Source organism: Hydra vulgaris, chromosome 12 (assembly GCF_038396675.1).
Source record: "Hydra vulgaris chromosome 12, alternate assembly HydraT2T_AEP".
Lineage (NCBI taxonomy): Eukaryota > Metazoa > Cnidaria > Hydrozoa > Anthoathecata > Hydridae > Hydra > Hydra vulgaris.
In genome coordinates this window covers 1,613,764-1,641,010 of record NC_088931.1, presented here as the reverse complement: position 1 = coordinate 1,641,010, position 27,247 = coordinate 1,613,764, and the positions used below count along the sequence as shown (strand labels likewise).

At 31.1% G+C, this 27,247-nt stretch overlaps 2 protein-coding genes across 6 annotated transcripts; one reads left to right on the top strand and one right to left on the bottom strand.

Moving 5' to 3' along the window:
* The first annotated feature begins 2,837 nt into the window (after nt 1–2,837).
* LOC105844765 (mucin-2) lies at nt 2,838–9,190 on the top strand. Of its 3 annotated transcripts, none has more exons than XM_065811196.1 (3): nt 2,877–3,096; nt 3,185–3,982; nt 4,132–9,190. In XM_065811196.1, the coding sequence occupies exon 3, from the start codon at nt 4,199–4,201 to the stop codon at nt 9,077–9,079; it is 4,881 nt and encodes a 1,626-aa protein (XP_065667268.1). In that variant the 5' UTR covers nt 2,877–3,096; nt 3,185–3,982; nt 4,132–4,198; the 3' UTR covers nt 9,080–9,190. The 3 variants fall into 3 exon arrangements, with proteins under 3 accessions (XP_065667267.1, XP_065667268.1, XP_065667269.1); XM_065811197.1 differs by having other exon boundaries at nt 2,878–3,096; nt 4,153–9,190; XM_065811195.1 differs by having other exon boundaries at nt 2,838–3,096; nt 3,185–9,190.
* A 5,305-nt stretch (nt 9,191–14,495) lies between these two features.
* Nucleotides 14,496–26,993, bottom strand: LOC136087755 (uncharacterized). Of its 3 annotated transcripts, XR_010642038.1 has the most exons (8): nt 26,824–26,993; nt 18,191–18,274; nt 18,033–18,110; nt 17,436–17,604; nt 17,126–17,225; nt 16,369–16,952; nt 14,800–14,999; nt 14,496–14,712 (listed from the first exon to the last, which is right to left on the bottom strand). XR_010642038.1 is itself a non-coding variant. In XM_065811193.1 (7 exons), exons 4-7 carry the CDS (start codon nt 17,550–17,552, stop codon nt 16,745–16,747), a joined length of 387 nt encoding a protein of 128 aa, XP_065667265.1. In that variant the 5' UTR covers nt 17,553–17,604; nt 18,033–18,110; nt 18,191–18,274; nt 26,824–26,993; the 3' UTR covers nt 16,429–16,744. The 3 variants fall into 3 exon arrangements, 2 of the variants coding, with proteins under 2 accessions (XP_065667265.1, XP_065667266.1); XM_065811193.1 differs by lacking the exons at nt 14,496–14,712; nt 14,800–14,999 and having other exon boundaries at nt 16,429–16,784; nt 16,857–16,952; nt 17,126–17,259; XM_065811194.1 differs by lacking the exons at nt 14,496–14,712; nt 14,800–14,999 and having other exon boundaries at nt 16,429–16,784; nt 16,857–16,952; nt 17,126–17,259; nt 18,218–18,274.
* Between the last annotated feature and the right edge of the window lie 254 nt (nt 26,994–27,247).

Genomic DNA, 27,247 nt, shown 5'->3' with positions numbered 1-27,247 from the left:
AAAAAAGGCAACCGTTTTGTTGTCATTTCTATTAAATGTAATCATGCTTTAAGTTCAGGTTGTATATCATTTTTAATAGGTTTAGAATTCTTTGTGCTATATCTATCCATAGAAACTTCTGAAATTACCTCAGAAATACAAGATAAATCTGAGCTAGTTCTTTGTTTAATCTTTTTGAATGGTTTGCAGTGATTTTATACATAACTACAGTTAGAACAATTTGAAAAGTCAACAAATAATGCTTAAGAAGTCAACGAATAATGCGCGGGTGACAGGAGTTAGTCACAAATAAAACAAAAACGCCCACAGCGTAGTTAACATGTGCAATTCAAAGAAGCAGGCCGGAACCCTCCAAATATTTAAGTCTCAAGTTTAGAATATCCCATCGTTGCAATACAATGCCGCATAAAATTCGTTTTTGTAGCAACTTATAAAAAAATTACAACAAGAGAACAAATAGATCTATGCAACCTTGTGCAATTGATTAACACGGAATTAAATCACAGCAAAAGTATTGAGCAATTCGCTATAATTTGTGCATCTGTAGCTTTTTGAACCAGACGTTCAAAAAGAGTAAACATTGAAGCAAAAATTATTTAAATAGAAAAAAAGAAATATACAAATAAAAGATTTTTTTTTTTCAATGAATTTAGAGTTTCAATTAAGAAACAATTTTAATTTAGGAAATTCTTCACTATATCTTCAAAACAAAAAAAGAGTTACTGTTAAGGTAAATTTCCACTTTTTTTAAGGGAACGTGAAAGGAAGGTAAAAATAATCATGATAGCATGCGTAATATAAGTTTTAATTTGTCCGACGAAAAACTATGCAAGCTCACGTGATTATTTTTCCCTTCCCTACCCCGTTCCCGTAGAAAAACGGATGAGTAAAAACTCACATTAAGGCGTATTAGTGTGTATTTTCCAACCAACTTTCTGTTGGAAAATACGCATGATTCAATTTCAATAAAAAACTCTCGTTATGTTTAACATATTCTCGGTATGTTCTTGGTTTTGTACCGAACCGACCCGTCGTATAAAACTAATTTTCAGTTTATATTTGGATAACTTTTGACTTTTAGTTTGGTTAATTTAAATTTAGTGTTTTAGTAATTGTTTTAATTTCAACTTTAACAACATACTCTACTAGAAATATATATTTTGAATAGTTCAACAAACCATTTTATGGTTAGAGGTGTTAGAGAAAATATATCAACTTATAAAACTCAGAAGTATGTAGAGAAAATTTAAAACTTTACAATAATAAAATCTTGTCTACATGATTTTATAATCTTAAATTATAAAAATCATCTCTGCAGCTTGGGTATTAGAAAAATTATGCAATTTTAAAAATACAATTTTCATAAATAAAGACGTTATAAACCCATATTTATTCGATTTTCAACAAAAAAATCTTTTTAGTTTTTGTCATTCAATAGAAATTAATATACCAAACGAAAGTATTAAACAAATAAGGAAATTCCATGTAAAGTTATGTTCAGATTTATATAAAAACAAAAATTGAGCTATATGTCTAGCTATATGTAAAATTAAATATAGAGTTAAAATAACAATATACAGTTATATGTAAAATTTAATATATTAAATGTTTTCAGTTTTTAAGGCAAGTAAAAAATTAATGTTATAGCTTTGATCTTTTACTTATAGGAGTCGTAGCACTTTAGTTATTGCTAATAATTCTATGTGGTTTCTTTTTCTGAAGAAACTCAAATAAAATCTTTAGGTGTTCTCAGGTGTTCTCAGAGTTTCTTTAAAAAAAAATTGAAAAACCTACTCTTAACTCTTTGTTTTGTCTAGCTTCTTGTTTTCAATGTCAAAACTAAATTTTTTTTGTTTAAACCTTCTCAGGTCAACCCCACAAAACATTTCAAAAAGATGTTTTCAATTTGAAAATAGTTTCTTATAAAAATGTTATTCTCTTTTTTGGTATTTAGAGATTTTTTTTTATTCTTTATATAATAAAAATAAATTACTAAAATATGTTTATATTACAAAAAGAGAGCTTCTAAATACAAACAAGCCCTAATGAAGATACTGTGTAATAAAGCAGCAGTGGCGCAGTGGCTGGAGTGGCTCATTGGTTAGAGTTCTGTGATAAGACCGATAGGTCTTCTTAGATAATAACTAAAAAAAGATAAAAAAAAAGTTTTAAAAAAAATTACGGGTGATTAAAGTTGTCACAAACTTTTCGTAGATAATTTTAATCATCCGTATCTTCAAGCCCCTATGTTGTCAAAAGTCTGTAACCAAACAAATTTCTGAAAAAAATTTCACAGAGAAATTTTTAAACTAAATGACACAGGCTTTGATCAAACAAATTTAAGGTAAACAAACTTTTTAAAAATAATTAATACGTTTAAGTTAAAAAATATCAGAAGAAAATTTCGTTTGTCGTTTGAAAAAGTAAATGCTAAAAAACTTTTTAATTTTATTTTTCAATTGATTCCATTTTGACGAACCGTGTCTCGTAATTGAAAAAGTTGACACCTGTGGTTTTACTATCCCAGCACGATAACTGCCGTTGGTATTTTAGAGGCTGAGATATATTGAATCTTAATTATTTAGGGAACATGCAAATAATATATCGTAATTTTGTCGTTTATTTGTCGAGTTTTTGTGGAGTTTATATTGTTTTAAATACTAATTCGATAATAATATAACTTTAAACGTATAAAACTTTTCTTTATGATTAAAAAATTCTTGTTTTGAACGCTCTTTTTCATTTAACTTTTGTTAAGAAAACTTTTGTTTTTGATTTTTCTATGTTAATTATTTATTTTAATTTCTTTTTTTTTTTCCACGAGAAATTAATAATTCAGATATACTCAATTTATTTTCAAAAAACATTTAGAAAAATATTTTGTGCAGATATATTTATATATATATGTAAAATGTTTTTCGAAATTTTGCAGTTATGTTGTTGAAGTTGATGTTTATTCAACATGGAGTCATATTTTTAATTCTATGTTTAGTAAGTAAATCTTTCTGTATTCATATAACAGGTTATGTAGGAAATCTTATAAAGCACAATTTGAGGAATTATTCACCACATTGGTGCAACGAGACAAAAATTGAGGTAATCATTATAGTTCAAAACACTTATACTTTATTATCACACTAAAACTATATAATTTATAATTTTATACATTTATAATAAAATACAGCTTAGAAGTGTCTACAAAAGTGACGCGCAAAGTGTTCACATAAGAGAACTCGTGTTTGATGGTACATACATTACCATACTTGCACAAGAACCTTTGCAACTTGATTTGTTAGTTGTATATTTACATTCGTTTTACTTGTACACAAAGATTTGTTATACCATTGAAGTAAAAGTTATAGTTCAAAGCTGCATGTCAAGTCTTCAGAATATACTCTTTAGCCACTTAAATTACTTTAAGTTAAAAGAAAGTAAAAAGTTTCCAGAATGTAAAAAATTTAATCAAATATATATTCAGACATTTGAATATGCCTCTAATGAAACATTACCATTGTCAATTTTACTCAAGCAGTCAAATCTGTTAGTAGACTTTTTCAAACTCCCTGAAAACTTTCTTCAAGTTCTTCCAACAAATAATTCTTATTCGTATTTTAATCAGCTTAGTTCATTAGATGTCATAGAATCAAATGTTTTTAGACCAATGAGTGAGGGCTATATGTTTTCGTGGCCAATCGGCTGTCAACACAACAGTCACATTTCACGCGTTTTTCGAAGAAGCATTAAAAAAACTATTGAACCAATACCAGAACTTTCATTAACTGTTTGTTATATTACAAAAGGTTATTTTAAAGAGAACATGGAGCTTTTTTTTGGTTCAATAAGTGCACTAGTTGGAACACCAATTGAAAAAACTACAGCAAGTTTTCAAGAGTATTCTTCATCTTCAAGTATAATTAAAGGTTTAGAAGAAACTTTCAATAAAGTTTCTATAACTTTGTTTACATCTCAACTTTTATCTAAAGTAAGTACGAATATAAAAATATTGAGCAGTTTTATAAATGAAAGCTTTTTCATAAATTTTATAAGGTCCAGTTTACTCAAAGAATCTTTTTTATCAAGTATTAGTATAAATAGCACTTCACTTTCTAGATACTTTGGATCTTCATTTAGATACTTTGGATCTTTATTTAGAGACCCGGTCATAACAACATTCAATTCTTTGAGTGGTTTCAATGGTATGATAAGTGTTTCACAGTTTTTTTATCCACCCAACTCTATTGATATATCAGATTATTTATCAAGTACTGATGTCGCTGAAATTAGAAGTAAAACTGAAATTATTGTTGCTTCAAAAAGTAATGATAAAGAAACTAAAAGTACTAATGCTGCAGAAAATAGAAGTTTATATGTAACTAGTATTAATACCACAGTTAATTTTTTTACTGATAATTATTCAAATCCGTTATTTAGTAAAACTAATTTATATATGACGGGTAGTCTGGATTCTATTTTAGATTTCAACATTAGGTCTAACATAATGCCATCATTTTATGAACCAAATAGTTATAGTGCAGCAACAATCCAATTAGACTACAATGCAACTGTCAATCTTAAATTACCAACACCAGAATTGTCAACATTGAATAATATAAAGATAGTTTTACCCACATTTTCTACAGTTCCAAATGCTATAAATGATTCTATAAACGCGAGCGTACCTCATCAGACATTTCATGGCGCTGATACAGCATTTAGTACTTATAAATTAGACTCATATTCAACGACACTTTCTGGAAAAGAGATAACAACAGAACATAATTCTTTGAAGCTATTTGGCAGCCAAGAAATAAATAAAGAAAGTATAACTTTTATCACTTCATCAACTTTGTTTAGCACAAATATAGATACTTTTCTAACCACTTCTTTGATAAGATTTTCAAGCGTAAATTTAACGGCAGAATCTCCATCATTAACTACTTTTCCTACAAGCAGCCAAGTGTTATCAGAAAAGTCTTTGCTTATAACAACTCACTTTCCTATGACTTCTTGGTCAACATTTGCTGAAACATATTTAACATCAACGATTTTTGCTTCAAAAACATATCAGAGTACATATTTAGTTAAAAAAACTCCTTTGCTGAGTTCTAATTTTATAACAACGAACGATTTAACTTTAAAAACCGATTCTTTTGAATTATTTTTTAGCATAACGTCAACATTTTTTCTGTCACTTTCTGCATTAACTGGTTTTTATTTAACAGAAGATATATTTATAATCAACCCCTCTACAACATTTTCTTTGTTATCAAAGTCATTTACTTCAACTCACACTTTATATTTTGCAACGAATCTCGAATGCACAGATTTGACAATCACAAACTTTTCATTACCTTTTCAAGATTTATCTACAAATACTCAGTGTTATGTATTTTCAAAATTTAGCGACATACGTGTAACTGCCGAAACTCCGTATCCAACTTTATCTTCTACGATGTTTTCCAGTGTATACGTAACTCGAAAAAGTCTTTCTCCAAATTTATCTTCTATGGCGTTTTCCGACATATACAGAGCTGCAGAAACTCCGTATTCAACTTTATCCTCTACGATGTTTTCCAGTGTATACGTAAATCAAGAAAGTCTTTATCCAAGTTTAACTTCTATGGTGTTTTCCGATTTATACGGAGCTGCAGAAACTCAGTATTCAACTTTATCCTCTACAATGTTTTCCGACATATACGTAACTGGACAAAGTCTTTATCCAACTTTATCTTCTATGGTGTTTTCCGACATATACGGAGCTGCTGAAACTTCGTATTCAACTTTATTTTCAACGATTTTTTCCGAAAAATACATAACTGGAGAAAGCCGTTATTCAAATTTATCTTCTATGGTGTTTTCCAACATATACGGAGCTACAGAAACGATGTCCCCAAATTTATCCTCTACGATGTTTTCCGACATATACGTAACTGGAGAAAGTCTTTATTCAACTTTATCTTCTATAATGTTTTACAAAGTATATGAAGATACAGAAACTATATATCCAACTTTATCTTCTACAATGTTTTCCGACAAATACTTAACTGCAGAAACTCTGTATCCAACTATATTTTCAACAGTATTTTCCTATTTATACGTAACAGCAAGCACTCCGTATTCATCATTATCACATGCAATGTTTTCCAACACCTATGCAATAATAAAACCTCCACATCCAACTGTATCTTCCACAACATTTTACGAAATAAGTATAATAGTAGAAACTTTATATCCAACCATATTTTGTACTATGTATTCAAAAAAAAATGTAAATGAAGAATCTCCATACCTATACGTATCTTCTACAATGTTTTCCAGCATATATATGGAAACTTCGCATCCAGCTATAGATCTTGCAACGTCTTCCTACAAAAATTTAACAGTAGACATGTTGTCCGGGATATACATAACGGTAGAAACTATTTATCGGCCCGTTTCTTCTGCAATGATTACCGAAATAAATGTAACAGTAGAAACTCCAAATCAATCTATAATTTCAACAATATTTTATGACGCAGATTTAACATCAAAAACTATTTATCTAAATCCATCAAAAACATCTTTAAGCAAATATTCACCTCGAGAAACATTTACTACTTCTTCAATAACATATGTAAAAACGCATTCAACAGCAGAATGTTTTACTTCTTATTCAAAAACACTATATAGCTCAGATTTACCAGTAGAAACTCCATTTCTATATTTAACAATGTTTCAAAATACCTTAACAGCAGAAATTAATTATAAAGCAAGTTTTCGAGAAATATTTTATAGCACCAGTTTAACAGCTGTTTCTCTTAGTGTTTCTTCGATCGAATATACAAATAGATCTTTAACAACAGAAACAGAATTTCTTGTAAATTTGTCAACCAAATTTTCAAGCTTTTACCAAATATCAGAAAAACAGTCCTTGTTAGATACTTCTTCTTTGACAGGCATTTCGTCTTTGGCAGATACTATGCCATTAAATACTTTTTCGAACATATTTTTTATCTCAGATTTAACAAATCCATTTTTATCCAAATGTGCAATAACTACAAATGGGATTGATTTAATATCAAAAACTCCATGTCAATCCATTGCTTCAACAACTTTTGTCAATTTAAAAATCAGTTCAAGTTTAACTTCTAATTTAACTGTAGACAATCAGATGCTAACTAACTCGTTTTTGAAAAGCACAAATAAAGATACTTTATATTTTACTTCTTGTATGAAAATATGTCAGAGTACATATTTAGAATCGGAAACTCAATTCTTATTATCAACAATATGTCCCAATAATAATTTAACAGTTCGTTCTCAAACACCTGTAGATAAATTACTTAGTAGCATAAGTTTAAATCCAGAAAAATCATTTCTACCTGCTTCTTTAACAAAGTTTACGAGTTTATATATAACGGAAAATACGTTGTTTCCGACCACTTCTATAATAGTATCTCTTGACATATATTATATAACTGAAAGTTCTATAACAAAAACTTACTGTTCAAGATTTAGAAGTACCGATTTTAGTGTGGAGTCTCTGTATCAATCAAAATCTTTAATAATACTTCCTAACGCATATTCAACATTGGAAGTTAAAAGTTCTTTAACCTATTCACCATCTTATTTACCAACCTATTCACCAACCTATTCACTATCTTATGTACCAACCTATTCACCAACCTATTCACCAACCTATTCAACATTATATTCTGACACTTACTTAACAATGAAAACTCCGTTTTTAACAGCTTTGACAATAGTAAGAAGCTATGTAACTTTAACCACAATGACTTTGTCATCATCGTATTCAAAAGTTTCTAAAAGCATCAATTTTGTAGCAGATACTCCACGTATAACTACCTCACCAGTAACCAACGGAGATGAAACTTCTAAACCTCAAATAGAGCCTTCAACAGTTCCAGGAGAGGCTATTGGCCTTAGTTATAAAATATCTGCACTTTCTTCACAAATGTCAATACCTCATACATATATAACGCCTTTATTTAAAGACAACCGGCCACAGCTTATTAAACCTATTGAATTTTTATTCCCAAAAGTAGGATATTACTTTGTATTCAAAGTACCAGCTGAGATGTTTATTGATTCAGAAGATGGAAATGTTCGTAACTTGAGCTTAAAATGCGTAACCAGTTCAGGAGTATTGCTTGACTCTAATCCGTGGTTAACATTTAATTCTACCTTACAACTGCTGGAGGGTATTCCATTAACCAGCGATTATTTTAACCAGGAACTAGGTGGATTATCATTACAGTTAATTGCTTTCAATTCTCGGAATAATTACGCTATAAATAATTTTAAAATTTTTATTATAGAAGCTGCTGCTCTTAAATTATCTCTTATTATAACTTTTAAGCTATCCATAGATTATACAGCATTTATTTCCAGAAAAGATCAACGTGTAAAACTTGTTCAAAAAATTTCACAATATTTTGGTGACTCTGAGTCTTATGTTTACTTATCATCGCTAAGAAATGGTTCTACAATTGTGGATTGGTCAAATACAAGTTTTTTAGAAAATGTATGTGACAACGAAACTATATTAGGATTTCTTAAGAATATTCAAATACCAAACTCCAATTCTCCTCAGCCTTCATTTTTCTATTTTTTAAGCCCTGAATTTCCACTTTTAGCTGTAAGTACTAACACTCAAGATTTGTGTACAACTTTCCCTCAATCAAAACAGGAAAATTTTTTATTGTATCTTATACCGATAATTATTTTATCTCTGCTTGTTATAGTTCTCATTATGGTGTTGCTTGTAATATATAAAAAAATTGTTAAAAGAAAAAACTATATAAGAAAAGGAAGAGAGTATTGTGAACAACAACCTCCTTTGTTCTCTGATAAACTTGATTTGAAATACAGCATGTCTGATAATGATCCATCAATAGCAGTCGTTCCAGATATGCAAACATCATTCATGGGACCATGTGTTTCAAGAAGGGAAAGCGAAAACTTTGATGATGATAAAAGTTCTATAAGCGAAGACTCCATTATCAGTATTGTTGTTCCACCATATCCTCCACCGGCTTATTTGAGACCATTGCCTTACATTAAAGGAGATAGCAAATAGGATACTTTTGAATATTTTAAAAATTAGATTTTTGAAAAAATTTGAATTTGAATTTATTCATTTTTTATTATTGCAATTTTAATTAAAAATTAAAAAAATAAGCTTTTATAATTTAATGGATTTTTGATACCATCAAACAAATTTAATATCATCAAAAAATTTTAATTTTTTAACTCAACTTGTTTCCCCGCACAGCAGTCTTGCTTATCAGGGTTCGTGTTTCGGAGTTGAGAGAGGGTTGTAACCACAATAATAGTAGCCTCCTCGACTGTAGTGGCCTTCTCGGCCTTAGGGAAGTGAATTAACATAAAAAAAAAAATGTTTTATGTTAACTTAAACATGGAAATATTTTTTAAATCTTTAAGAAAGAAAAAATTTGTAATTTTTAAAAAGTTTGGTATGGTAAATTTGTGCAATTTAAATAATAATGTTAGTTATTAATTCTAAAATAACATTTTTGTTTTCCAATTATGGTTATCTTAAATTTTCAAAATTTGTATTTGTAGTTTCAGCTCTGGTTGTTTTTTGCTAAAAATAAAGATTTTGCTATAAGTATGATATAGATATATTATGCAGGTTGATTTCTTTTGCATCAGTTGTCTGCAAAGCGATGATGAACATTATCAGAAATAAAAAAATGAATCATCTAAATGTTCAATTTAATCTTAATTCAACAAAAAACAAACTTTGTCAGTATTTATCATTAGTTTGTAAGCATTGTCAATATAACTCCGGTTGACATTTCATTTCTGGACGTTACTAAAGAGTTCGATACTGTACCGAATGAAAAACTGAGTATGAAATTAGCCTTGTATGGTGTTAATAGTGATTTATTGAACTAATGTAGAGAACAATTTTCAAAGGTTGATTTTAACATGTAGTACTCGGAGAAAATTTTTGTAAACGGACGGATATTTTAGTGTAAACGGACAGATGTTCTAAGTAGTGCTCTTCAAGAATTATTAGATTGTAAAAGCAGTACAGAAAATTTTAACAAAATGGTCTAATGAATTAAACCATATTGTTAAAAAAAATTAATACTGACAAGATTTGAAATAGTAATTTAAAAAAAACTACTTCCTCGCGAATCATTTCAATGATAGAAAATATTTTAACCCTGACAGGTTGAAACTTTGCACAATTTTAGTACGCTAACATTAAACTACTTTTCATCGCGGAAGTTAGCTATTTATACTATGAAGTAATTTTTATACTATGAAGTCTGCCATTTTTCTACCACACTGCAAAAAACGTTTTGTGAAATTCACAAAAAGTTTAGTTACTTTAACAAAAATATTTTTTTTTTTTTTTTTTTTTTTTAAACATCTTCGCTTCCAACAAGGCTGCAAGCAGCCACTAATTAAAGTTGGAAGTTACTGTAAGAGAAAAGATGAAGATTGTAGAGCAAGATAACGATTGACGGACGATTTAAAAGATTGCAAATTATATGAATCAGGAAAGCAAGATGAAGGAAGCGAATTCCAAAGAGCTGATGTTCGAGGAAAAAAACTAGACGAATAAGCGTTTTTGGAGCACTTAGGAACAGTCACAGAAAAAGGATGACACTTAATTGAATGACGAGTAACACGAGAATGAATTTTAGTAGATGGCACAAGAGACGCTAGCTCTTTCGAGCAGTGCCCATTATAGTATTTGTAGAAAAGAGAAAGAGAAGCAACGTTACGACGATGTGATAATGGTTGAAGGTTGGCTGCAAGAGCAGGTCCAACTATATTTACAATGCGTTTTTGCACCTTGTCTAAAAGAGAAAGGGCATCATTAGAAGATCCGCCCCAGATATGGCAACAGTATTCCATACAAGGCCGGATTTGAGATTTATAGAGGTAGAGAATAGAATCCAGAGTAAGAAAGTGGCGAGCTCGATAAAGAGATGCAACCTTAGCAGATGCTAATTTTGCAACCGATTTGATATATGGTTTCCAAGAAAGATTGGAAGTAAGAGTTAATCCTAGAAGATGAAGAGTAGGTGACTCATCGAGTACATCACCGTTCATAAATATAGGAAGATCTAAATTATCGCGATAACGATTGGCTGAAAAAAATTGAGTTTTATCTGAATTAAAGTTCACCAGCCACTGTGAGCCCCATGCTGTAGCAGAAGTGAGATCCTTTTCAAGCTCAAATGCCCCCTCCAGGCAATCAGAGGGTGTTGGTTTCTTATCACGACAAGAATAAATGGTAGTATCATCAGCAAACAATGCCACCTTAGATGTGAGAATATCTGGAAGATCGTTAATGTAAATTAAAAAGAGTATAGGGCCAAGGATAGAACCTTGAGGAACCCCTGAAGTTACAGAATAAGAAGAAGAGTGTTGTCCATCGAGGAAAACTTTTATGCTACGATTGGAAAGGAAGGATTCAATGATCTTAAAGATGTTGCCGGATACACCATAAGAAGAAAGCTTATGGAGAAGACCAGCATGCCAAACTTTATCAAACGCTTTTGAAATGTCAAGAGCGATGGCCTTAACCTCTCCACCTTCATCTAATGCACGATAAAACCTGTCAGTTATTACTGTTAGCAAATCAGCTGTAGAACGAGAAGATCGAAATCCATATTGATGGTCAGAAAGTAAGTTATTAGATTCAAGATGAGAAATTAAGTGTTTGTTAATTAAAGATTCAAAAACCTTGCTTATGATAGGAAGAAGACTTATGGAACGGTAGTTAGACGAATCAGATCGCTCCCCAGAATTTTTGAAGATAGGGATAACAGATGCGGCTTTCCAGCAGGCTGGAAAACAAGACTCTGATAAGCACTTGTTGAATAGTTTTGAGAGTATAGACGACAGCTCCCGAGAACACTTCTGTTATTGCAAGACAATAACAGGTATGTTGTCTGGGCCACAAGCTGTAGAAGAGTCTAGACAGGAAATCACTTTAGATACAGATGCTGAAGTGATATGAATGTCAAGCAATGAATCAACCTGTTTGTTGGCAATATCAGGTAGAACGCAATTTGTGGAATCAAGAGATGATATTGATGAAAAGTTTTTAGCAAACAGTTCGGCTTTGTCTTTAGGTGAGGTGACAAAGTCTGAACCATACAAGAGAGGTGGAATTATAGATTTGCCCTTATTATTGATATTATTAAAGATTCTCCAGAAGTCACGAGACCCTAATTTTTGAGATGAGATACGAGATTTCATGACCTGAGAATAGCGGGTTTTGGCGTTAGACAAAACCTTTTTACAGTTGTTTCTAGCAGTAATGAAAAGACGTCTGTTTTCTGGAGAATTGTTTTGCTGATAAATATGGAAGTAACGGTTTCGATTGGCAATCGCAGCAGCACAGTGTGAGGAAAACCATGGAGGAGAGTGAGGCTTGACCTGGAATCGTCGAGAGGGAATAAAAGATTCCATGCCAGCCTGAATCCACGAAGTTATATAAGAAGCACATTTGTCGACAGGAAGTTGAAAGATTTCTACCCAAGGGCCATCACGAAGAAAATCACGGAAAGAATCCCAGTCAGCTTTACTGTAGTTGTAAGAGGTTCGATAGTAGGGGTATTCAGGTGATGAAGAAGAATGAGATATTAGTTTTAGAGAGATCAAACTGTGATCAGAAGCACCTAAGGGTGAATGTGGAGAAACTGAGCACTGACTAGGATCAGAAACAAGACATAAGTCGAGTAGAGAAGGTAAATGATTAGGGTTGTCAGGAAAGCGAGTTGGAAAGTTGACTATTTGAGTTAGGGATTGAGAAAGGCAAAAGTTGTGGGCTTTAATGCCTGCAGAGTCACTGACACTAGAGCCAAGCCATTCAGAGTGGTGAGCATTAAAGTCACCAACAACAACTATATTAGCTGATGGATAAAGAGAGAGGGCTTGGTCAATATGATCAGAAATAACATCAAAAAGTGTACAGTCTTGAGATGAAGGAGATCGATATAGAACAAAGAGAAAGGCAATAGCGTGAAGTGGTGCTAAACGAAAGCACATGAAAGAATAGTCTGTGGATTCAAACCTAGTTTCACGACAAACAGGTGAATTCTTACGAATGTAAATGCCCAGGCCAAGCATGTGGCTATTGGAGTCTTTACGAATCAGAGGAAGATAACCATCAACACTAAGATCACAAGATGAGACAGCTGAACTCAAATTAGTCTCACAAAGGGCAAGTAGGTCTGGTGAACTTTGCAAGAGATAAGACTCAACAGAAGAAAAGTTACTTCGAAGACCACGAATATTAGTGAATGATAGGTTTAGAGAACTTGGTGATGATGATGGTTTTTTGTGTTTTATAGTTTTTGGTACTTTATTCATTTTTAAATTAGATTGAAGAACTTGACTCAAAGCATAGATAGTACTCAGAACACCGTTTAATAGCCCAAGCAATTGCCTCATTACTACTAATAAACCCTAAGCCGTAACAAAGGGCTCCAAATGTGGCCTCCGCAATGCACACCAAAAGTACAAACAGGGACACCATCCATGCGCAACATGGCACTGTTAATACTTTGATATTTTTCAGCTGTTGATGGAATCAGCCTCTCTGAGAGCTACCACAGAGTTCGGGAAACCTGACTACCAGCCGGCCTCAGAACCATAAAACTGAGTTTTAGAGCTGTACCCTCATAAGGAGATAATAGAATGAGTTGCCTAGTCATAAAAACAGTGACACAAGCAAACCCATGCATTGAGTCAAGAAGATCCAGCATTTAACATCCTAAACTGGAAACAATGTATTAAAAATACATCTGCGCCAGCCTAATAGATGAAGAAGGGGTGCGAGGCTGGTCAATAGATAGAATCTGTTTACCCCTTAAGTCTTTGCCTAAGAGGCCTTCTACAAGACAGTAGCTGGGTGCATTTAACATCTGCCCAAGATGAGTATTTTTATCGAGACACCATCTCTAGCCTTTACTCAACCAAGAGCCCCAAGGCAGGGGGTGTTTTAAATCGGAGTTGGCATCTCCTAGCCTTTGCCTAAAAAGGCGTATCCTACAAGGCAGCAGGACATGAAGCAGATTGTACTGGGTTACATGTTACCAGTAGCAGGATAACCTGATCTGACAATATTTGGTGAATATTTATGGTGAATATTTATGCGCCAAATGTTTTTGTTTAAGTAACCAAATATTTTGGTAAAATTTATTTTGTAAATTTCACAAAATGATTGTAAAATTTACAAAATGATTTTATAAATTTCACAAATCGATTGTAAAATTTACAAAACGATTTTGTGAAATTCACCAAAAATATTTGGTGCATAAATATTCACCAAATGTTTTTGTTAAGATAACCAAACATTTTGGTGAACTTCCTTAAATTACCTTTTTTGTGTGTGGAAAAATTACCCAATAAATTGTCTTTATTTTCTAAGACAAAACGGAACTTTAAATACCTCGCAAAAAAACTAAAGTATAGGTAATATAACTCAAAAAAACAAATAATATTTCCATTTGTATTATTATCGTATAACTATCTATTAATATTTTTTTTTTTTACACATAATGCAACTATACAGTCAACTTTTAGATTTAACCCAGAAGCTAACTCACTTGCTTTCGGACATAATACGTCAAAATCGAGGCAATTAAAACAATATATAAATTTTGTTAAAAACATCCAAGCTGTAAAACTTGTAGTATTGTATTCCTTATCCAAGATCTAAAGACAAATAATTGAAAATGATAAAGAATCATCAATAAAATCTGTACGCAGGAACGCAAACATCAGTAATAACATTTAACTCACTTGAATCAATTTAGACGAAAAATCTATTGGTTTCAAGGGGGTTTCAAATGACCACCTGTGATTGTTGTACACAACAACAGCATTATTTGGTGGTACAGCATAAACTAAAGGTTGAATTGTCAGCTTCAGGTCATCAATGTTATCAATGGACTGCTCATGTTATCAATGTTATCAATGGACTGCTCAGCATTTTCAACTGACTGAAAAAATAAAATAATAATAATGAAGCGATGTAAGTAAAAACATAATTATTTTAATCACACTTTTTAAATTTTGAATCAAATTTTAGTAGTTTATTCATATTTAATATACACCACGTCCCTGGTAGTACCGCGCTGTTTCTCTGCGCAGCAGCCATGTTTGTCAAGGTTCGTGTTTCGGAGTTATAGAGTTGAGAGAGGGTTATTACCACTATTAAGTAGCCTCCTCATTTGTAGTGGCCTTCTCGGCCTTGGGGAGGTGAATAAGTAAAAAAAACAAACAAAAAAAAAACAACATGCATTGGCTAGAAAAAGAAATGATTCGCCACATTTTTTAACACTAGAAGTCCAGGATTTTCTCTTTGCTTCTTTACATAAACATATGGAACGTTTGCAGCATGTCAATCTTACAATAGCCAAAAGAGCAGCAGTTTCCTTTTCTACCCCTATAATATATGATTTTTCTATTGTCAGTTTAATATACGTAGGTAATTTTCCACCCTCTTCAAAACTGTCAGATTGAAAGCTGTCATTAATATATTTATGCTAATCATAAACTTTAATTTAAAATAAACTAGTAAATCAAAAAAAAAATTTTTCAAATCCATGCTTTATGCAAGCAGAATTCTATTGGGCCTAGAAATTCTTTTTGTGTTATCTTTTGTAGAAGGAAAAATTACTGTTTTTTTTTTTTTTTTAATTTAAAAATTACTGTTTTTACTAAATTTTTGTTTTTTAACTTAATAACTTAAGACTTATTAACTTAATAACTTAAAACAATAGGTTTTTAACTTAATAACTTAAGACTTATTACTTAATAACTTAAAACAATAGGTTTTGAATCGCTGCGCTTTAATGTCTTCGAAACTGCAAATAATTTGCAAATTAATGATTTTTGTGACGTAATACGCAATTCATATCAAATAAATAAAATGTATGGGGAAATACAAATTAAATTTTTGTTAACTTAATTAACTTTTTTTGGTCAAATTTTTCCATTTCCTTGTATTGTCATCGAAAATGATTAAGTGTGCAAAATTTGAGCAAAATTGGTTGAGAAAAAAGCTTTCAAAAATTGATTTCAAATTTTGTGGCACACAAACATAGAAAGTAACCTTATATAAAGCATGGAAAAACTAACCATCTTGCATGGAATTTTTTTTGGCAACTAGGCCTATCAATTTTTTTTGCATGTAATGGAATTTTTTGAAACAAAAAGTTGTTGCAATGCTCATAGTTCTTCTGCATACTCAATTGAGTAGAATCGATATTTACTTATAAAAAAAAACATTATTTTGTATTTCTGTGGTAACATATAGTCAGTAATATATAGACATGTAATAACAGAACAAATATTTAAAATACTTACCAATGCATATAACCACAAGTAGCCTCCTTATCTGTAGTGGCCTTTTCGGCCTTGGGGAGGTAAATTATAAAAAAAAAAAAAAAAAAAAAAAAAAAAATTATATAAAATTGTGCGAAAATGAATACACATTTTATCAAAATATAACTTATCAAACAAAATTTCAATGGTTATATATATATATATAAAATTTACTAAAAATATAAAACACAATATACTACTTATAATAACTAAATCATATAAAGCCATCACTTCATGTTCTTCATCTACCATCACTTCATGTTCTTCAACTAATTGTTGGTCATTAGAATTTTTTAAATACCCACTGATTTAATATTTCACCATGTGTTGCGAAGCTTTTCTGTCAATTTTCCACCAGCTATAGTTTTTTTATTTGTAGAAGCAGTATACCATGTTTCCTAACAAAGCAGAAATTAAACTTAAATAGCATTAACAACAGTTTCATTAAAAATCATAAGGATCACATTAACTGATAGCTCTGAAAGGTATTAACAATCTTTTCTGAAGGAAAATGTGCAATAATAGCATTTGCTGATTCACAGACATCTGCATTAGTCGGACGATACCTACAGAACAATTTGAAAGTGATTTATGTATCGAAAAAATTTTTATCAAATTTTCAATGTATCTGGATTACTCTATACTACCATGACATATATTTATGTACTTGTAACTTTAGTAATAGATTGACAATAATATATAAAAATAATATTGAAAACCTAAAAATTTTTTTACTTACTGCAAACCTTTTCTATGAATATTATGGTTGACTACTATGCCAGCCAACTTGCTGCGTAAAGCAAAGGTCAGATTTGAAGCATTTAACACAATCATCTCACCTGTGCAAGAATTTAGGATCGGGGCTAAGGCATTCTGTTAAATTCATAAATAATATTTCAGTTTTACTAATCAAAACATAACTTATTATTAAAATGATCATACTTATGATACAAATGATATGTTATCAATAATGCTAATTAAGTATTATGATATTTTCTTCCACAGAAACTATGTTATAGTTAAACATTATAAAGACAAATACGTCAAACCTCAAAGAAAGTATTGCTTTTATGATGAAGTACAGTTTTTGATGCAGAAACTACTTTATCAGTTGAATCTTGGAATGGATTAACTTGCTGTATGCAATGTTTTTTCAATGGGGTCATTGTTATTATACGAACTGAAGTCTATTTCCCCCTCGGCTCAAAATAGCTGGTTCTATAATCAAATAATATCATTATTCACATGGGTTGCAAGCAGTAATACTAGTATAGTGAGAAATATTATTACATAAAAAAATCAAGTGTTTTAAGTATACTCTTTTCAAATAATTAAAAATGTTATAGCTACTGAAAAATTTTTTCTTTTTCAAATATCTAAGACAAATACCAAAAGTAGGATCTCAATATTTTTTTGCATAGTTTTGAGGTTCAAAGAACATGCTAGACATACTGAGAGAAGTTAAATATTATTTATAAAACATTAGGTATATTTTTGCGAAAAATCTTATGTATGAAATATTAAAAACATAAAAACAAGTAACAAGTCATTTAACTATATAATGATTTGCTTTTCATTGCTTTCACTATTGTATATATGTGAGTTTTGAAACACATGAAAAAAACTAATCAAAATAATAAAAGTACTGAATGTGTTCTGTATTGAATTGGTCTTAGAGAAATAAGCAAACTCAACATCTTCAACAAGATTGAAATTATCTTCCACTAAATTATATAAAAAAATTGTGTTATATTTCCATAATTATTTAGAAATATTATTATATAAAAATACATGCTCTAAATACCTTTATGTAAAACTATGCAATCACAACCTGCTTTAAGACATTGCATTCTACTTTTCCCTTTTTTATCCTTCATTTTTAATGACACTATGAAAATAAAGAAAAAAAAAGTAACAATAGAAAAATAAAGTTTAAAAATAACAGAAAAACAATTTTTTATTACCCAAGTTTTTTATTATATCAAGTATATAAATTTATTTAGAAAAAATAACACTAAATGACTAAATTAACTGAAAAATGAAATAATGAAAACATACCAATTTAAAAGTTATAGTATACTATAATAGTATATAGTATACTTTTTTTATTTTTTTATAATTTACCTCCCCAAGGCCCAAAAAGTCACCACAGATGAGGAGGCTCTCTCAACTATATAATTCCAAAACACGAACCTTGACGAACAAGGCTGCTGCGCGGAGAAACAAGTTGAGCACGATGGAATCCAACTCGGAACCTCTCGCTTATGAAGTGAGCGCTCTACTACTACACCACTAGTTTATTTATGTTCTATTAAAGTTGGTGAATTAAAATTATTACGTATACGTGGTAAAAATCACGTAGATAAACGTGATGAAAGTCACGCATTCAGATAGTTGTTTTTAATATATGTATATAAACGAATACAAGAATGCAACAAGCTATTTTGGCTATTATGCCACCAGTATTTGATGGCAACCATCAACGGTTTATCCGTCAACTGCGAACATATATTGTAGCAATGGACATTGACGAAGCAAAGAGAAAAACGATAACACTAACATGTTTGCCACCACAGATTTATTCTGCATTAGAAGATCTATGCTTGCCAGCATACCCAGAAGACGATTCAGTGACTTACGAAGAGATCGAGGAAAATATTATGAAGCTTTTTAAACCAAAGTCATCGTTAATACTATGCTTTGAATTTGCAACAATTAAAAAAGCAAGTAACGAGAGTGTGACGGAATTTTCACGACGGATTGCAAGAGCTGCTAAAGGATGCAAATTTACGGGTAGAGATGACAGGATGCGCGACCAATTTATCACTGGCTTTAACGATGGAGCTACGATCAAACGACTATTACTGGAATCTGAAGAACTTACATTTGCAAAGGCTGTTGAGGTTGCTGTTACTTTGGAACGAGTGACTCAAGAAGCCCGACAGTTGGGTGGTTCCAATAATATGATGGTTGCAGCAACATCGCTACTTCCCCAAACAACTGGTTTTGGCGGAACAAATAAAATAACATGTTTTAATTGTGGGAAATTTGAACATTATGCACGGGACTGCGAGGCAAAATGCAAGAACTGTTCACACAATCATCGAGCTAAAGACTGCATCAAACGATTGCAAGGTTTAAAAGGAAAAGGGAGAATTTGGAAATAATGGCATCCAGTATTCTCCCTGAAACAGCGTTGCCATCATTAAAAGTTAAAATAAACGGAATGTTCCGAACAGCATTAATTGATTCTGGATGCTCAATTACAGTGGTTCATGCTGAATCTACGTGTGGACTTGTTTCAAAAAGTGAAAAATTAATCTCAACTTTGGGAGGAACTGTACAAGTACTAGGTGAAATGGTAATCAAATTGGAAATTGATGGAATATATCGGATGGTTAATTCGTTAATTGTAAAGGACAAACTATTCGGGTTTGATTTGATTTTTGGAATGGATGCTATTGAAAAATTCGGAGGAGCCGTAATCTATGGTGATAAAAACCGTACCGTCCGAATGTTAGCATGTGACACGGAAAAATGTGGCGCAAATTGTATAAGTAAAGAAAACGAAATAAACGAAAAGAACGAAATAAACGAAGAGAACGAAATAAACGAAGAGAACGAAGTAAACGAAGAGAACGAAGTAAACGAAGAGAACGAAGTAAACGAAGAGAACGAAATAAACAAAGTAAACGAAGAGAACGAAGTAAACGATGAGAAGGAAATAAACACGGCAAAATGTGGGGCAAATTATATAAGAAGTAAAGATAACGAAATAAACGAAAAGAACGAAATAAACGAAGAGAACGAAGAGAACAAAAAGAACGAAGTAAACGAAGAAAACAAAATAAACGAAGGTAACGAAATAAACAAAGAAAAAGAAATAAACAAAAACAACGAAATAAAACATCAGGATTTCACGGCAAAGTTCGACGGAAAAAAGTGGACGGCATCATGGAACTGGAATAAAGAGCCCGCAATTAATAATACGATCCGCAAATACAAGATAAGCGAAAAGCATAAAAGTAGTTACCGAAAAGAAATAAATGAATGGATCAACTCTGGCATTCTTGTGCCGTATAACGAGCAAGCATTGGGATCACCTAAAGTATTGATACCGCTCATGTGTGTTGTGCAAGAAAATAAAGGTAGAAAGATACGCCCAGTGGGAGACTTCCGAGCTCTCAACGAATTTGTAAATTTTCACACAGCAAATGCCGACGTTTGTCAAGAGAAACTGCGTCGTTGGAGGAAAATTAAAAGTGCAAAAATCCTTGATCTTAAGAAAGCCTACCTTCAAATTCACATTGACAAAAAACTGTGGCCATATCAAACTGTGATTATAAATGGGGAACGGTATTGTTTCACCAGAATGTGTTTTGGCATCAACTTGGCTCCAACAATAATGACTACAATTCTTCGTCACGTGCTCAATATGAATTCGACTGTGAAGAAAGCATGTGATAATTACATTGATGATACATTTGTCGATGAAAGTGTAGAAACAGCTGAAAATGTAGCGAAGCATCTTGAGAAATTTGGGTTGCAGTGTAAACTTCCAGAAGAGCTAGGAAAAGCACGTGTTTTAGGATTGAGAGTTAAACGAAATAAAAATGGGGAATTGATATAGAAGCGGGACAATGTAGTACAATTCGAATCTTCAAATGCAATCACACGATCACAGCTTTTTAGCAATTTAGGTAAACTTATTAGACATTACCCGGTGGCAGGAAGTTTGCGTTTACAAGCTTCATACATCAAACGATTAGCTGGAAATATTCCATGGAATGAGTATGTTTCCGAAGATTGCAAAGAAAAAATGAATGAGTTGCTTCACCGTTTGGAAAAAGAGGACTCGGTTGGTAGGAAATGGCTGGTACCAGTGAATGGAAAAGCTGAGCTTTACTGTGATGCATCGTCCATAGGACTGGGTGTAGTTCTTCTAATTGGAGGAATCGTTATTGAAGATGCAGCATGGCTGCGACCAACGAGTGATACGCACCATACTAATATAAGTGAACTAGATTCGATACTTTGAGGGTTAAATTTAGCCAGTAAATGGGATATAAAAGAACTCACAGTATACAGCGATAGCAAGAGCACCGTGGGATGGTTAAACGCAGTTTTAAAAGAAGAATATTGCGTAAAGACTCGGGGAATTTCTCAACTGCTAGTACAACGACGGCTGAATACGATAAAGGAAATAGCAAAAGATATTAAGATTATTGTACAATGGATTCCATCTGAACTAAATCTGGCCGATCGACTTTCACGAATCCCTAAAAAATGGTGCAGAACAGTGTGTGCAACCGGTATAATCCAACAGAAAGACATATGGAAAGTTCACTCAATTGGTCATTTTGGTGTCGATCGAACATTGCAACTTTGTTTACGAAACAACCAGAATGTATCACGTAAGGAGGTTTCAGCAGTAATTGCAAGTTGTAACCAGTGCAACTCCATCGATCCTTATTCCGTAAAATGGAAGCATGGTCAGCTGAGTGTAAAGCAGAATTGGAATCAGGTTGCTCTCGATGTGACGCATGTAGGTGCAGAACTATACTTATCAATGATTGACTGCGGCCCATCACGGTATACAGTGTGGCGCAAACTGGTAACCAAAACAGCGGCTAAAATTATTGGAAAGCTGGAAGAAATATTTTCCTTATTTGGACCGCCAGTTTGCCTTCTAATGGATAATGAATTTCGTTCACACACGCTAACAAGGTTTGCTGACGAATGGGACGTTGATTTAGAATATCGAGCAGCTCATCAAGCTCAAGGCAATGGTATCGTTGAACGCATACACAGAACAATCAAAAGAACAGTCGCCCGCTCACGTTGCTCAATCGCTCTGGCAGTATTACTGTACAATGAGACGATCTCATCAAATTGTAGTAAAAGTCCATCGCAGCAATTTAAGCAAAAACCAACGTCGTTTATTCCAGGTGTCGATACATGTAAGAAAGTCGAAAAATATGAAGCAGACAACATATTCAAGGAAGGTGACAATGTTTGGGTAAAACCAGCTCGAGAGACAAAATGTGATCGATCTTGGATACCTGGTATCGTACGGAAGCAAAATGCCTGGTCGTTTGACGTCGAAACCGCAAATAGGGTATTCCCACGACATATCTCACACTTGCGTCGCCGTATTCCGGACTCTCATAATAAAAAAGACTCATTTAACGATGGTCTTGATATACCAAAAGATGAAGTTGGTAACGGTAAAGGAAGATATAACGAGAATGCCGTTCAAGTTCGAAATGATTGCAACGAACAAACGATAACGCGCTCCGGACGAATAATAAGAGCCCCACAACGATTAGACTTATGAGTTAATTCACCAAGAGGGCATGTTCTATTAAAGTTAGTGAATTAAAATTATTACGTATACGTGGTAAAAGTCACGTAGATAAACGTGATGAAAGTCACGCATTCATTTATGGTTTTTAATGACTATTGTTGTTTTATAATTGTCATGGGAAATTAACTTTGTATTTATAATATAAAAATATAATATAAATTTATAATATAAATTTATATTATAATATAAATTTTATATACGATTTTTTGTAATAAAACAGAAAGTTGAAAAACGCTTAGATTGTTTTTAATATATGTATATAAACGAATACAAGAATGCAACAATTTATCTAAAATATAATTATTTTGTGGGCTATATATAATATAATACAAAATGTACCAATAAATAGTAAGTGAAAACTAGTCAATTTTTTAATGTAAAACAAACAAAAAAAAACATTGTTTTGAAATAAATACATAAAATCAGTTCACTAAAAACAGATAATACCAAATACATTTATATAGCAAATATATATTTGTTTAAAACTTAAAGGAACGAAATAAAAAGCAGGATTGAAAAATTTGCTTTTTCAAATGGAAAGTAACCTTTGTAAACTAAATAAGAAATAACATTTAAAAAAATGTTCTAATGGATTCAGATGGCAATAACACCTTACATATTACATATAAATACCTAATTAGTTGCAAGTAAAGACATTGTTTGAAGAACTTTAAATTTTTCATTATACCCATTGAAACTTGTGTCATTGAAGGAGCCTATAGTTCCTTCTGTAACACAAACTTAGAATGCCTATAACTAAAAATTTAGAATGCTACTAACAATGCCTTTACTCCAAATTAAATTGATATAATATTTATTTAATTTGGAATAAAGACATGGTTTGTTGAATTCTAAATTTTTAGTTATAGGCATTCAAAACTTGTGTCACAGAAAGAATAGTAGGTTCCTTCTGTGACAAAAGTTTCAGTTGTTATAACGAAAAAATTTAAATTCTACAAACCTAAATATTTACTTATAAATATTATTTATATTATATTGCCCTAAATAACATCAAATAATTATACAAACGTTTTTTATTGAAAAATAAACAAAATTCAAATGCTACCAAGATCAATAGTTATATTTTGTGTATTAATGACACATTTTTATTTAAGTTTCGTAGTTTCAACGGCTAAGGTGAGATGATGTTATCAAAGTGAGAGCAATTTAAAACAATTATAACTGTTTCAATGTCAAACCAAAGATTGCAAGTGATAGCATTCATTTATAATAAACAACTTTTGACAAATAAAATAAAATAAATCAGTATCAGACACGAACATTTGTTTGATTAAACAAAATGCAGGATATAATTCTTCAACTCTTCAACTATAAATAATAACAATTCTAAAGTTAACGAAGTTAATAGAAATACTTTTTGTTTAGAAAATTTCTCTGTACAACCCATAATTACCTATCAATTCTGATATAGTTTGTCCATCAATCACATGGCATAGTAAAATAGGCTCAGTTTTAGCACAAAAATCATTATTTTTTAAGCCATGTTTTGCCATGAATCGAGCTGACTGATCTATTTGATGTCTAATAGCTACCATTTTAAAAACATTTTAAAAATTACCCACAGATGAAGCAGTCCTCTTAAAATCTCTTATTTTACCTTCACAACGCATTACCTACATATGACTTAGCAGACCAAGCATTTTCATGGATAATAAATAAGGTTATGAAAATTCAGTGATAAGAGAACTAAAATGTAATAAATCAGGTTTGCTAAAATGAGTAAAGGACAATATGTTTTAATAATAAAAAAACAACGCAAACATTGTCATCAAAAGGAACTAAATCTCCAACTAATAAAGGAAAGATTAAAACCAAATTTAGCATTTCAATTGCACCAATTTTTATTTGGTATTCAATGGGACATGAAGGAATTGATGAGTGATCATATGAAAAACTTCTTATTCTGCTATTTATGTCACCTAGATTGCAGAACTTTTTCTGAAATACTAGATAGTTTAACATTTTTTGAAAAACGTATTTGCAAATGTCTTCTAACAAATCGTGCATAATATCACAATAAATATTATCATTAACATGAAATGATGGAATTTTATTAAAACAACACTTTTCCTTTATACCATTGAGGAAAGAATTATGTAAAGAAACATCATAATGGTAACATTCTTCAGTTCTAAGTAATTCAACAGATTCAACAAAAATACTGTCAAAGTCTTTAAGTTTCATTTTCCATATTCTGCATGGGTATGTCACAGTAAAACTTTCCACATAACCTAATACTTCATTTAAACCAAGATTGTCACCAATAATTTGAGCAAGGACAACATATATTTTAAATTCATCACCATCTGTTTTTATAGTAAAGCCTCTTGTTTCTAATTCTGTCATTTTTTCGATGTATATAGAAAATGCATCTTTATTTGAATACTTAATGCTATCAGAAGAATATATAATTGCACTTAACATAATATTCTCAAGTTTTGAGTTATGAAGTAGTTTTAAACATTTTAGAATTGTACACAAAGCTCCAATTTTGTGAACAGTGCTATGTTAACCCAATGGAAGGGCAGTTTCTAAATCATAAAAAAAAAAAAAAAAAACTGGAATTACGAAAGTATTTTGAGAATGAACATGTTGACAATGTAATTGATGATTTTGCCACAATTCTCCATCTTTAAAGTTTGAAACTAAACCATAAGTAGATGGTTTTATATTAATTTTTATTTCATCAAGTACACCAGGAAGACAAAGAAAAACTTCAAGACACAGCTTTAATGAAATATATTGCCCTGTTGCGATCCAAGTTGAGCAAACTATTTCTTTAGCTGTTCTTTGAGTGGTTACAGAATGACCAATTGAGTATGATTTTGGTTCTATATAATACCCTCTCTTTTCAAAATAACTTGTTTGTTTATGCAAACTTTCTAAACCTTGAAAAAGTTTTTTGAGGTGTGAGATATTTTCCAAGAAATTATTATATTCATCATTTTGAGACCATGCTTTTCAAAAATTACTTGGGTTTCATTACTAATTCCTGTTACAATTGATGACACAAAGTCTGAACATGCATCCACAATTTTTAATGTAGTGGTTAGGGGCAGATTAGAATAACTTCTTAGTTTAGAAATAAAATAAGCAGAACCATCGAAAATACCATTGATTTCATCAAATCTAATACCAAAATTTGACATATTATCTGTACTAACAGGTTTGGTATTGTGAACACCTAAAGACAAGTTATTCAAAAAGAAACATCATTGCATAATATCTGCTTCTTTTAAAGTAGGTCTTTGAAGAACTTCTTGATGAGATTTTTTCAATATGTTTTGCAAGACTTTGGAAAGAATGATATTCCATTGGATAAATATCCTGACTGCAAACTAATCTTTTGCCATAACTATGTTTGCTGTGAAAAATCTTTTAAATGACATTTATAAGAGTTGCTGGAGTTTGCAGTATATTCACAATAAGCACAGTTAATCTTACTTATAGTAACATTATTAAGTTTTTATTTTCAGTTGAAACTACGATGCCTAACAATTAATATAGAAAAAAATGGCGACAAAATCTCGTTTTTTTCTCTTATTGCAATCCCGTTGGCGCATTTGGTGAAAATTACAAATACAATTTTGTAAATTTAACCAAATAAATTTTTTATACTTTGCATGAAGACAAAAAGTAAAAACAATATCATACCAAATAACTTGGTTAAAATAACAAAAACAATTTGGTAAAGTTCACAAAAGATTTGGTATATTTTATAAAACAGGTTTGTAGCTATTGCAAAATCTACTTAACCAAACATATTTGGTTAAATTAACAAAAAAATTTTTTGCAGAGCAATAAATCTGCCATTTTTATTTTAAATTAAAACGATCTAAAATAAAAAAGATTTAATGATATAAAAATCTAATTTATGCAATGAAAAATAGTTTAATGCTGATTGTAGCTCAAGTAATAAGTTAGACTTTTAATGTTAGGTTCAAGCACTAATGATTTTAGTGAAGGACATGTATACCTGAAAATTTGAAGCTGGATTAAAAAACATTTAAAATCAAAAATCCTATATACTACTCATATAAATCAAATACTTAAGATGACTCAGCAAAACTATCATTAATTAAACCATCATATGATTCCTTGTTGATGTAACAAGAAGTTGCTACAACTACACTTTTTACATAAAGAAATTCTCTACACTGCCATATATTATTAATAGAAACACCACAAATAATAACTTTACTTAAATTAGGATCACGATATTTTACTTTAAAAACTTGAATTCTGCGGAATAAGTGATAAATTGATAAAACGGTACAAAAGCTACTTGAAGCAATTCAAAAGCAATAATTGGTACTTGAAGCAATACAAAAGCTACTTGAAGCAATTCTGTGGGGATGAACTACTTTTTATTAGTCTACATTATTTGAAATAAAATGTGGTGTTCCACAGGGTTCTATTCTTGGTCCACTCCCTTTCTAAGTATATATTAATGATTTAAATTAGGCTTCTGAT

Excerpts from the sequence above, each read along its gene's own strand:
- LOC105844765 (XM_065811195.1), top strand. The coding sequence starts at position 2,935 with ATGTTGTTGAAGTTGATGTTTATTCAACATGGAGTCATATTTTTAATT. Across the intron at positions 3,097-3,184 it reads GCAACGAGACAAAAATTGAG|CTTAGAAGTGTCTACAAAAG; the intron begins GTAATCATTATA and ends AATAAAATACAG.
- LOC136087755 (XM_065811193.1), bottom strand. The coding sequence starts at position 17,552 with ATGACCCCATTGAAAAAACATTGCATACAGCAAGTTAATCCATTCCAA. Across the intron at positions 16,953-17,125 it reads ATTCATAGAAAAGGTTTGCA|GTATCGTCCGACTAATGCAG; the intron begins GTAAGTAAAAAA and ends ATTGTTCTGTAG. Across the intron at positions 16,785-16,856 it reads AATACCTTTCAGAGCTATCA|GAAACATGGTATACTGCTTC; the intron begins GTTAATGTGATC and ends CTGCTTTGTTAG.